Here is an 11,871-nt window from a genome sequence, read left to right on the forward strand (position 1 = left end):
TTCATTTCAATGCTACAGATAAGCAGCAGGGTGGGGAGAGCAGGGATGGACAAGAGTAGAAAAATGCTGATGAATAATGAAATAGGTGATGAGTACACAGGTATTCATCACACTATTCTTTTGTGTATCTGAATTTTCATGATACATCTTAAAAATTCCTCAGCACATCACATAAATAGGACACTCCAAAACCCGGCTCCTGACACACATCCTCTGCTGTGGCTGCATGCGATACTTCCAGTTTTCTGGACATACAATGTTCCTGCGTGCCAACAGGCCTTTGCATGCATATCCATCCCACACTTGGAGCCTGGAAGCTGCTAGTGATTCTTCCCAACCCTGGGAGAGAAGCACCTCCTCCTCTATCTAGTCTCTTAGCTCTTCTATTATAATTTCAGCACTCCATTAAATCACTTGTTATTTGTCTACCTTCTCTACTGGATTCAAAATTGAGATTAAGGTCAGAAGGATGACATTTCTTCTTATCTCTGTACCCGTGGTGCCTATCACAGGGCCTGGTAAACACTGGTTTTCAAATACGTTTGGTGAATTGAATAGAACTTTTCAGAGAAAATCAACTTACAGAAGTCTCCAAGTTCACATAATTGGAAAGAAAAAGGAACAGATTCCAACCCCCTATCAGCCACCAACTGATTAACCCAGGACAGAGGACATAGGTAAACTGATAAGAGGAGGGACTCAAAGTGAAGCAGCTTCGTTGTCTGGGGAAATACCTGCAGTTCATCATCTTGCACCAAGAAGATTAAGGACATGGGCACACATGGGTGGGTGAAGGAGGGGAAAGTTTAATAGGCAAATGAAAGAAGAGAGCTTCCTCGTACAAAAGAAGGATTATTATTAATACTTTATATAAAAGAAGCTGTGGGTAAGTTTAGCTTCAGGCATAGCTAGATGGACACAGGGAAGGAGTTGTTCATATAGTGACATCTGGGTTCTCTCACCAATTCTTAGTAAGGTGTCTCAATATAGTAAGCAAGACAGTTTTTGCAATCCTAGGCTTACTACAAGTTAAGTAACCCCAGTAGACTGAGAAAATCGCAATACTTCTAGCAGAAAATTCCTCTGGAGAAATATCACTGATCTAGTTTGGATCATTTGCCCATTGTCCATGCAACTAGTTTAAATCTCTACACAGCCAACCCTCTGTATATGGAGGCTCCATATCTGTAGATTCATCCAATCATGGATGAAAAATATTTGGAAGAAAACAATTAAAAATAAGAACACAACAATAAAAAATACAAATTAAAAAATACAGTGTAACAACTATTTACACAGTATTAGGTATTATAAGTCATCTAGAGATGAATTAGAGTATAAGAAGACTGAGAATGAGTGGCCTAACAGGTAGAAAGAAAACTATGCTAGGTCAAGTGAAGAAAGCAAGTAAAGAAAGCCTTTTAAGAATGAAAAAGGGGCCAGGCATGGTGGCTCATGCCTGTAATACCAGACATGCTGGGAGGTTGAGGCGGGCGGATCACCTGAGGTCAGGAGTTCAAGACCAGCCTGGCCATGGTGAAACCCCATCTCTACTAAAAATACAAAATTAGCCGGGCATGGTGGTGCGCACCTCTAATCCCAGCTACTCGGGAGGCTAAGGCAGGAGAATCGCTTGAACCCAGGAGGCGGAGGTTGCAGTGAGCCGAGATCCTGCCATTGCACTCCAGCCTGGGCAACAAGAGCAAAACTCCATCTCAAAAAAAAAAAAAAAAAAAAAAAAAAAGAAGAAGGAAAAAGGTTCGGAATAATTCTGGTGGAAACGTGAGTGCGGAAGTCTACTTGTAATGAATGTAAGATAGCATGGCAAAGAAAGAAATGGGGTAGTAGCCTGAGGAGAAAAGGAAAAGAGGTTTTGTTTTTAGATTGGAGAACTAGAATGCTTGTATGCTGGTAGGAATAATGTAGAGGGAAAATTTAAAATACTGGGGAAAAAAGGCATAACTGCTGAATTCTTGAGAATGGATGAGATATGTGAAGAAGCTGGCTTTAGAAAGGAACAAGGACAGTTCATCCTTAGAAACAGGAGAGGAGGTAGAGTATATGAGAACAGATACATGTAGGTGGATAGTAGATGTGGTGATGGGAGACTGAAATTTCTCTTTGCATTGCTTCTATTTATTTAGTGACACAGTTAAGGTCATTAGATGGTGGAAAAGGTATTGCCTACAGACAGAGTAGCTGGAGAATTAAATTTTCAAGCATTGGGGTTTAGCCAACCAAGTGTGACAGAGTAAAAAGAGGGCACGCTTTATATGCAAAGCAGTAATTATAATGATTGACCACAGAATTTAAGCCAAGAAAGATGAAAGTGAGGATACATGGGTAGGGGTGACAGTGAAAGGCAGGTAGGATGGGTTTTCAGTGCTGATATACTGAGCTGTAGTAAAAAATAGAGTAAGCTAGAATGGTAAGGAGGTAGTGGTTGAATACTAGGATATATAGAGAAACAGTATGTATAATGGTTAGAGTTTGGATTCTGGAAGCAATACTTTTTGGGATAAAATTCTGATTTGAGCAATTGCAGCTGTGAAACAATGGGCAAATTATTTATCTTTCTCTCTCAATTTACTTACCTATGAAAGGGAATAATGAGTACCTATCTCTTAGAAAGTATGCCATTATTAATACTGTGTAATGGTTAGACTTAATTATAAGTGAATGGCTAACAGGGTGGAGTGAAATAGATCAAGGAACTGAAAGACCACTATTATTGGAAGGATAATCTGTGTGGATATTGAAACCACCAAGAAATAAGACAGGTCTTTGCCGGACACAGTGGCTCACGCCTGTAATCCCAGCACTTTGGGAGGGCGAGGCGGGAGGATCACGAGGTCAAGAGTTTGAGACCAGCCTGGCCAACATGGTGAAACCCCGTCTCTACTAAAAATACAAAAATTAGCCAGGTGTGGTGGTGTGTGCCTGTAATCTCAGCTACTTGGGAGTCTGAGGCAGGAGAATCACTTGAACCCGGACAGCGGGGAGTTGCAGCAAGCCGAGATCGCACCACTGCACCCCAGCCTAGGCGACAGGGTGGGACTCCGTCTCAAAAAAAAAAAAAGACAAGTCTTGAATATTGCTAAAATTTCCCATTCAGCCACTGGTAGGATTATATTGTTGCACATTAGTGGTAAACACAAATTACCTAAATTTGGTCATAATAGTTGTTAAAAACAAAATTTTTAAAGTATTGATTTTAAAACTATTTAAGTTTAATGTAGAATATTTTTTGCTAAATTTAAAATTTTACCCTAATTGTTATTTCACAATTTTTTCTTTTATATTTGTAGAATATACTTCAACAACAGCAGCAAAAGGTTTCTCAACAATCTAGAGTTGTTCAGAGTGAGACTGAAAAGTTGTATTAGCAGTTCATAAAGGTCTGTTGTATGTGGCAACACAATACATTGTTATAAAGCATAATGCATTTATGGAAGTAGAAGGTAGTTCTTTCCAAGTTTATGAGAAAAAACATTTCAGATTTTTAACTACTTTCCATTTTGAATTCATTGTTTCTTTCCAAGTTTATGAGAAAAAACATTTCAGATTTTTAAGTACTTTCCACTCTGAATTCGTTGTTTCTGATGTAAGTAATAAATGTATTTTTACTTTAGGATTCTAATGGTTTTGTGAGGATTATTCCAAACAAAAGAGTGGTAAATTGGGAATTTTATTTAGAAATGTACTTATGCATGAACTCTGTATGCTACTAATACTTTAGTCATAGTTCTCTGTTTTAACTGGAAACAGAAAGTCTGTAAATCATGTCTAGGTTGTGTTTCACTTGTTTATGTATCCAGTGTTTGTTAAATAATAAAAAGTACCCAAATGGGAGGATGTCTCTGGCACACCCAGCTAATTTTGCATTTTTAGTAAAGACAGGGTTTCTCGATGTTGGTCAGGCTGGTCTCAAACTCCCAACCTCAGGTGATCCGCCCACCTCGGCCTCCCAAAGTGCTGGGATTACAGGCATGAGCCACCGTGCCCGACCTACCCTGACTTTTTTTTTATGCAATGTGTCCTTCTGAACACTGTAGACCAAGCCCCAGAAGCTGCACCTGTGGGAAAGGCTGTATTTGTTATCTGTAGTCAGTCCAGGGGGATCCGAGGGCCACAGTGGCTGCCAGTGTGGGACAGAGCGAGGGGGCAAGCCCAGAGTGTTCAGCCATGGCTGAGCTGTACACCAGCACCATGGTAGCCATCCCACCAATATGCCACATGGCCTGGCCTGCCCGGCAAGCTGCTCAGTGGCCCTGCGCATTGTGTACCGTCTCAAGGGCTGCAGGAAGGCCAAGTTACTGGCTGTATGAGAGTAGTACCCCAGGAGCTCCTGAAAGACCTAGTGCCAGGACCAGTGTCCCTGGTGATGGAACGTTCAGAGGAGCTCAACAATGACCTAAACCCCTTTACTCCTCTTACAAGGTATCCGGATTCCAGATTATGCCTTTATGCAAGACTTGGCCAAGATGTATGAGCATCCTCTTGCTCTCACTAGTGCTGACCTCAGCTCCCAGGACAGTTCTCTGAATGCCATGGAGTTATAAGACCTCTGGCCTCAGTTGTCCTTGGTCATTGATGGGGGACAAACTAGGGATAGCCAGATCCCTGAGTGTTACCTTGGCTCAACTGTGGTTGACTCATCTGTGCATAGAAAGTTTGGCATCATTCGTCCAGGCTGTGTCCTGGAAAGTACTACAGCCTTCCTTCAACAGAGGTATGGGTTGCACCCCTCATGTGCATCCTACTTGTGAAACTCAGGAAGCAGGAAGGCCCATGGTCTGGTGCTGGACACTCTGTGTCCGTCCACTGATAATTGCCAAGCCCTCACTTGCAGAAGCCACTGGGGCTCCTGCAGTAGTCTGACTTTTTTTTCTTTTTTCTGAGACGGAGTTTCGTTCTTGTTGCCCAGGCTGGAGTGCAATGGCACGATCTCGGCTCACTGCAACCTCCGTCTCCCAGGTTCAAGCAATTCTCCTGCCTCAGCCTCCCAAGTAGCTGGGGTTACAGGCATGCACCACCACAACCGGCTAATTTTGCATTTTTAGTAGAGACAGGGTTTCTCCATGTTGGTCAGGCTGGTCTCAAACTCCCAACCTCAGGTGATCAGCCCACCTCGGCCTCCCAAAGTGCTGGGATTACAGGCGTGAGCCACCGCGTCTGACCTAGCCTGACTTTTTTTTTATGCAATGTGTCTTTCTGAACACTGTAGACCAATCCCCAGAAGCTGCACCTGTGAGAAAGGCTATATTTAATACTTGTAGTCTCATATATCAGCCAAAAGCTGAATGGAGAGATTAACAACATTCCTAGGTGGCATTATTCTAATAAGTTTATTTTTTTAATTGAAAAGTAATTTAAATAGCAGATTTAGAATCTAATGAGAGCCTCCTTTCTGCTGGGTGGTAGCATTCAAAATGGTTCAGACCAGCTACAAGTGCCAATGCTGTTTAAAAAGTCTCAGGTGACCAAAGGCATGGGTTGGCCTCCTGAAGCTGGAACCAGGTAGAGCCACGGGCCAAACACTCTCTCCTCTGAACCAGTGGAGCTAGTGGTGTCAAATACTGTAATTGCTGGTGGGGAGAGCAGTCATTTTGATCTAACGCTGGGACGTCGGCTCAGTTGGTGGGGGTGGTCCAAATTAAAGAATATTGAGAAATAAATCTCCACTATCCTTTTCAGCCAGGGACTTTTTTCTTATTTATTCATAAATTAAGTTGTAGTTATACCTGTAACACTTTTATCTAAGTCCAGTGTTCTCAGTAGCCTTTGGTCTATTTATGTGTATAAGTGTTCAACATAATTACTGTTGGGCATTTGAACTCGGCTTTTCTTTAGTAAAAAGACATACAGCTATAAAAAAAAAAGTACCCAAATGATAAAAAATAAATAAAATGCCATTTTACATATAAATATCCTCAAATTACTTTTGAAAACAGGCAAATAATAAATATTATTTATTAATATTTAACATTATTTATTATATGAATGTTTTTTAAGAGCTATGAAAATAACGAATTACAATGGCTAAATTCAGCACATTACTAGGGCATAATTTTTTTTTTTTTTTGAGACGGAGTCTCGCTCCGTCGCCCAGGCTGGAGTGCAGTGGCGCAATCTCAGTTCACTGCAACCTCCATCTCCCAGGTTCAAGTGATTCTCTTTCCTCAGCCTCCCCAGTAGCTGGGACTACAGGGGCCCACCACCACGCCCAGCTAATTTTTTGTATTTTTGGTAGAGATGGGGTTTCACCATGTTAAGCCAGGATGGTCTCCATCTCCTGATCTCGTGATCCGCCTGCCTTGGCCTCCCAAAGTGCTGGGATTACAGGCGTGAGCCACCGCGTGCAGCCTTGGGAATAATTTTAAGTATGTTGTTCAGTACAATGTATAATTATGCATAGATTGACATTATCTAAACTGGAAAGCACAAATTAGACCCTATACTCATATGCTTTACTATAAGAGACTAAAAAATACTATTATACTTTAAACCCCTATTTAACTCTTTTCCTATTTAGAGAAAACAAGTGCAGCTCACTGCCAGCATTCATATGATTTCACATACACACACTCTTTGAGGCTGAAGCAAATATGATTGATTTTTCAATGTGAAAATAAAATATAAAAAGTGTTCTTGGAGTTATTTCTAAACAGAACTAACATCAGAATCACCTGAATCATCAGAATTGTCTATTTCAAAAAAGTGGATTCATCAAATGAATCTTCAGCCGGTAACTGTTCGAGAACAATGTTAACATCACAGGTAGAAGTGCTGCGTTTTCCAGGATTTGACATTTTCAGTGATAGAGTGTTACTATAGTTTGTAACTGGAAACACCACTACTAAAAACAGAATACAGGCCAGGTGCAGTGGCTCATGCCTGTGATTGCAAGACTGTGGGAGGCCAAGGCGGGCAGATCACTTGAGGTCAGCAGTTTGAGACCAGCCTGGCCAACATGGTGAAACCCCATCTCTACTAAAATTACAAAAATTAGCTGAGCGTAGTGGTGGGCACCTGAAATCCCAGCTACTCAGAAAACTAAGGCAGGAGAATTGCTCGAACCCGGGAGGTGGAGGTTGCAGTAGGCTGAGATCGCACCACTGCACTCCAGCCTGGGCAACAGAGCGAGACTCCATCTCAAAAAAAAAAAAATTATTTAAAAGAATGAGGAACAGTCAGGTGCAGTGGTTCACGCCTGTAATCCCAGCACTTTGGGAGGCCAAGGCAGGCAGATCACGAGGTCAAGAGATCGAGACCATCCTGACCAACATGGTGAAATCCTGTCTCTACTAAAAATACAAAAATCAGCTGGGCGTGGTGGTGCATGCCTGTAGTCCCAGCTACTCGGGAGGCTGAGGCAGGAGAATTGCTTGAACCCAGGAGGCGGATGCTGCAGTGAGCCGAGATCTCACCACACTGCACTCCAGCCTGGTGACAGAGCGAGACTCCATCTCAAAAAAAAATAATAATAAATAAAGAATGAGGAAAAAGAATGCTATCAATAGAATGATGTCTTTTGTTCCCAAAGTCTATATACTAAAGCAATGCAAAAATAATAATAAAAGCAACATGTTTTGTGGCAAAGTTATCTTGGAGTAAATGCAGCACCGCTGGTGAGTATTCTCGGTGCAAACAGGAAAACGGTTTAAAGCCGTTTTTATATATATCATATTAAAATCGACATAATGAATTAAAACTAATTAAATCAAGTGGCTGAGTTATTACAAAGCCATGGCCAGTGTTACCAGCTTGGCTTCCTTCTTCCTCAGATATACTTCTTTTTAGTATACCTAAAAAGGAGATGGTAGCAATTGCCCACTTTATTCTGTTGATAGGCAGAGAAGTTAAAAGTTACATAATAATTAAGCCCTTTTGTGTACACAATAATAAAAATGAAGTTAGGCCTATAGAGTATTCACACTGCTATTTGCCAGTAAACCATTCTATGCCTTATGTATTTGTGTTGTATTTTAAAGTGACTTTTAATAACCCAGCTAAAAATTTAGATTTCAGTCTCCAGAACAAATAGTATTTGTTTCCCAAAGTCCCACTAAAACTTCCAGAGTTAAACTACCAAGGATTCCTGACTTTGGTTCATTACAAACCACATAAAAATTTTTTCTTACCTTTACACCTTGAATGAGACCATTCATGAGGAATGTGTGTTGAGAAAATGTTTCATGTAGAACCTACAAAAAGCAAACAAACATCAAGACAAATTCAAATTTAAGTTAAAGGAAAAATTTTCTGCCTCTCTTAATGGCATGCTACATAAATGAGCCCTGCAATGAAAAATTATAAAATATCAATAAAATCAAAACAAATAAATAAACAAACTGTGGTACATCCAGACTATCACTAAAAAGAAATGAGCTACCAAGCCACTAAAAAACATGGAGGAACCTCAAATGCACATAGTTAAGTGAAACAAACCAATCTGAAAAGGCTACATATTGTATTGTATAATTCCAAGTATATGACATTCTGGAAAAGGTAAAACTATGGAAACGATAAAAAGATCAGTGGTGGCCAGGGACTGTGAAGGAGGGAGGGATGAATAGGCAGAGCACAGGGGATTTTTAGGGCAATGAAAATGCTTTGTATGATACTATGATGGTGGATACATGCATTATATATTTATCAAAACTCAGCATATAGAATACCAAGAGTGAAACCTAAACTACAGAATTTGGGTGATAACAGTATGTCAATGTAAGTTCATCAAATAAAACAAATGTACCCCTTTAGAAAGGAATGTCCATAGTAAAAAAAAAAAAAAGGGGGGGGGAGGTATGCATATGTAGGGGAAGGGATACAAGGGAAATCTCTGTACCTTCCTCTCAATTTTGCTGTGAACCTTAAATGACTCTTTAAAAAATTAAGTCCTTAAACGGAAATTAAAATCTACTCACAAATTATTTCCAACCTTTCCTCTAACAACATTATTTTTAAGGTTTAGAAAAAGTTTGTCATCTCAGCTACTGACATTTGAACTCTACTTGCCTGTACTGAAGAAAAAGAAAAGCAAATGAAGGACACCAAATATTTCAAGTGAAATACCAAAGTTATAAGAAAAAATCTTCCAAAAATAATAAATGTAAGTCACAGAGATACAGAAATTTTCTTTAAAGAATATAAAGACTAGAACTGTTGAATAACTTGATTTGTCACATGCATCACAAAAACATGGTAAAATGCAAAACAAAAACGTATTTTTAAAAAATGCTTATCGGATCATGTCAACTTTTTTTTTTTTTTTGGAGATGGAGTCTCACTCTGTCGCCCAGGCTGGAGTGCAGTGGTGCAATCTCAGCTCATTGCAACCCCCGCCTCTCAGGTTCAAGCGATTCTCCTGCATCATCCTCCCGAGTAGCTGGGACTACAGGAACCTGCCACCACGCCCAGCTAATTTTTGTATTTTTGGTAGAGGTGGAGTTTCACCATATTGGCCAGGCTGGTCTTGAACTCCTGACCTTGTGATCCATCCACCTTGGCCTCCCCCAAAGTGTTGGGATTACAGGCGTGAGCCACCGCTCCCGGCCTGATCATGTCCATTATTAACCCATTGTCTCTCAGTCCCACATTCTCCCTTCTATACTCTTATCAGATCAGAGATAAGAGATTATGGACATTCCTCTGACTCCCTTTCCCCACAGGCTTCCTCTTAGTTTCTTTCAGTGGGAAATACAGGGTGGAGTGAGTGCTGGTCAACACTGCACCAACACCTCCAGGGTTCTCTCATGCTGTCAAAGGAGCAGCAGTGCTGATCCTTCCCTGCCCCCACCTCAAACCTCACCCTCTCGACCTCAGACCACTGCTAGAATTCTACATGGAAAATGATGCAAACCTGCATTCCCTTTGTACAGGTGATGCAGTTTAGGAATAAGAGATCATCATTTTAATTTGGCAAAACCGTATCTATGGATGAATGACAAAATACATACTTAATGAGTTGCACACTAAATAGATCTCATGTAATTTCTGACCATATGGGCCCATTTCTGAGCAATCAAGCTACCATGCAGGCAATTCCTCTAAAAATGTTCAATCCATGCTTTTAAAAACTTTTCTACTGTTTTCTACCCACCCTCCCCCAAAAAAGGAAACAGTGAAATCTTACTAAAGAAAAAAGTAAAACAAGTCAATAATAATTTTAAAAGGCTAACCTTCATAAAATAAAGCAGTTGTAAATAAAACAGATATATTCTACTCAGGCTTATGATAAAGTTTAAAAACCAAAATAAAGTATGTAAATAATTTAGCTACAAAAGGCAACAAATGTTATCAGAATAAAGTAAACCTAATAATAAAAGGTGTATTAAATGGAGAAGATCAAAGCTTTCATTTTTAACATCTCTGTATGAAAAAAAATCTCAAGCTTAGCCAGGCACAGTGGCATACACCTGTAATCCTAGCTACTGAGGAAGCTGAAGTGGGAAGATTGCCTTGAGCCCGGAAGATCAAGTCTGCAGTGAGCTATGATTGCACCACTGCACTCTAGCCTGGGCAACAGAGCAAGACCTTGTATCTATCTATCTAGATAAATAAATAAATTAAAATAACTCAAGGAAAATATCCCCTTTAAGTATTCTTGAGAAGGACTACAGTAAACATAAAATAAAATGGCATTTGCCTGAAAAAAATAGGAAACATTTTAAAAGAAAAAAATGACACTTGCTTATCACTTTTAAAACAATAACTATAAAGTTTTAAGAAATGAACTGTCTTCCAGTACAACAAAGCTTAGAAATATCTACATGTAATAAACATACACAGAGCTGTGTTTCTCCACTTCCACAGATATAACAGAAAAAACATGAAATTAAATTTACAGCATTCCTAGAAAGCCAAGAATCATAAGGCGCTTCTGGATGATACAGAACAGATGAGAAAAGACTGACAACAAAAAAAGAGCTGAAGAAAAGTAGCACTTGAAGGTGAAAGAGAAGACCTTGAAGAAGTTCATTTTCCAGAACCCAGAAAGAAACCTCCCAAATCAGAGGAGTAGGAAAAAATAGCCATAAATGAAAGGGTACTAAAAGGTCACAAAGTAAGCTCCCTGGTGTCTTCCTCTCAAAGCTGCTGACCTACAGATATGGCACCAGGATAACAATCACAAGCATAGTTCTCTGAAAACTGTGGGACTTCTAAGTGGGATACTTGCAGAATTGAATGGAATGAGATTCAAAAAGGATGGTGCCCCAGATCTCTTATGGCTGCCAAAAGTGCACAAAGTCCTATGACCACATAATCCTATAGAGTACTTCAGTACTCTAGAATATCCGCACTTTCACAGAGCAAGAGTGCCTATAACCAGTCCCTGCATTAAATTTTAGGGAATAAGGCTTTCCACCTGGGCTGAAGAACTACACTCTAGTAACCACAGGTATCTAGACTACAGGTGGAAAACTGGCTACAGCCTGACTGTAAACTTGAAACAGCCTTTGCAAAATTATGACTGAGACAGTGAAAGATCTAACTTAACCGACTCCATCTTACTTCTAACCTCCAAGCTGTCCTTGTTCATTCCTGGGCATAGCATGAACTTTGGGAGAAACTTAGTTTATAGTTTTTTAAAACAAAGACAATAATAGCCCTTTCCCAAAGCAGACCTCCTTCTTGCCTGGAGACTAGACTGCCTTTGTAGGACCAACATTAGCCACAAGATTAGAAATTATGGTTTATGAATCAGGTAGCTAGAGGCTATAGGATTCTGACCCTCCCCAAACTGCTCCTAATATCACTGCTTGAGATATTTTGCAGACCCTGCACTTAATGGATCAGCTGACACCACCCAGATCGATAAACTGGCTCATCTGATCTTGTGGCCCCAACTCAGGAACTGACTCAACT

The 11,871-nt window shown here is 40.2% G+C and overlaps 1 protein-coding gene and 1 pseudogene across 3 annotated transcripts in view; one reads left to right on the forward strand and one right to left on the reverse strand.

Moving 5' to 3' along the window:
• Window positions 1–11,871, reverse strand: part of MFSD14B (major facilitator superfamily domain containing 14B) — an 86,811-nt gene that overhangs the window by 23,686 nt on the left and 51,254 nt on the right. For all 3 annotated transcript variants that reach the window (XM_055117861.1, XM_055117860.2, XM_063594318.1), the window contains one exon: window positions 8,145–8,207. In XM_055117861.1, coding sequence (XP_054973836.1) covers window positions 8,145–8,207 — 63 coding nt within the window. The remainder of the gene's footprint in view (window positions 1–8,144; window positions 8,208–11,871) is intronic.
• Window positions 1,984–5,216, forward strand: LOC117977860 (threonylcarbamoyl-AMP synthase-like; annotated as a pseudogene).

This window comes from Pan paniscus, chromosome 11 (genome assembly GCF_029289425.2).
Source record: "Pan paniscus chromosome 11, NHGRI_mPanPan1-v2.0_pri, whole genome shotgun sequence".
Classification (NCBI taxonomy): Eukaryota; Metazoa; Chordata; class Mammalia; order Primates; family Hominidae; genus Pan; species Pan paniscus.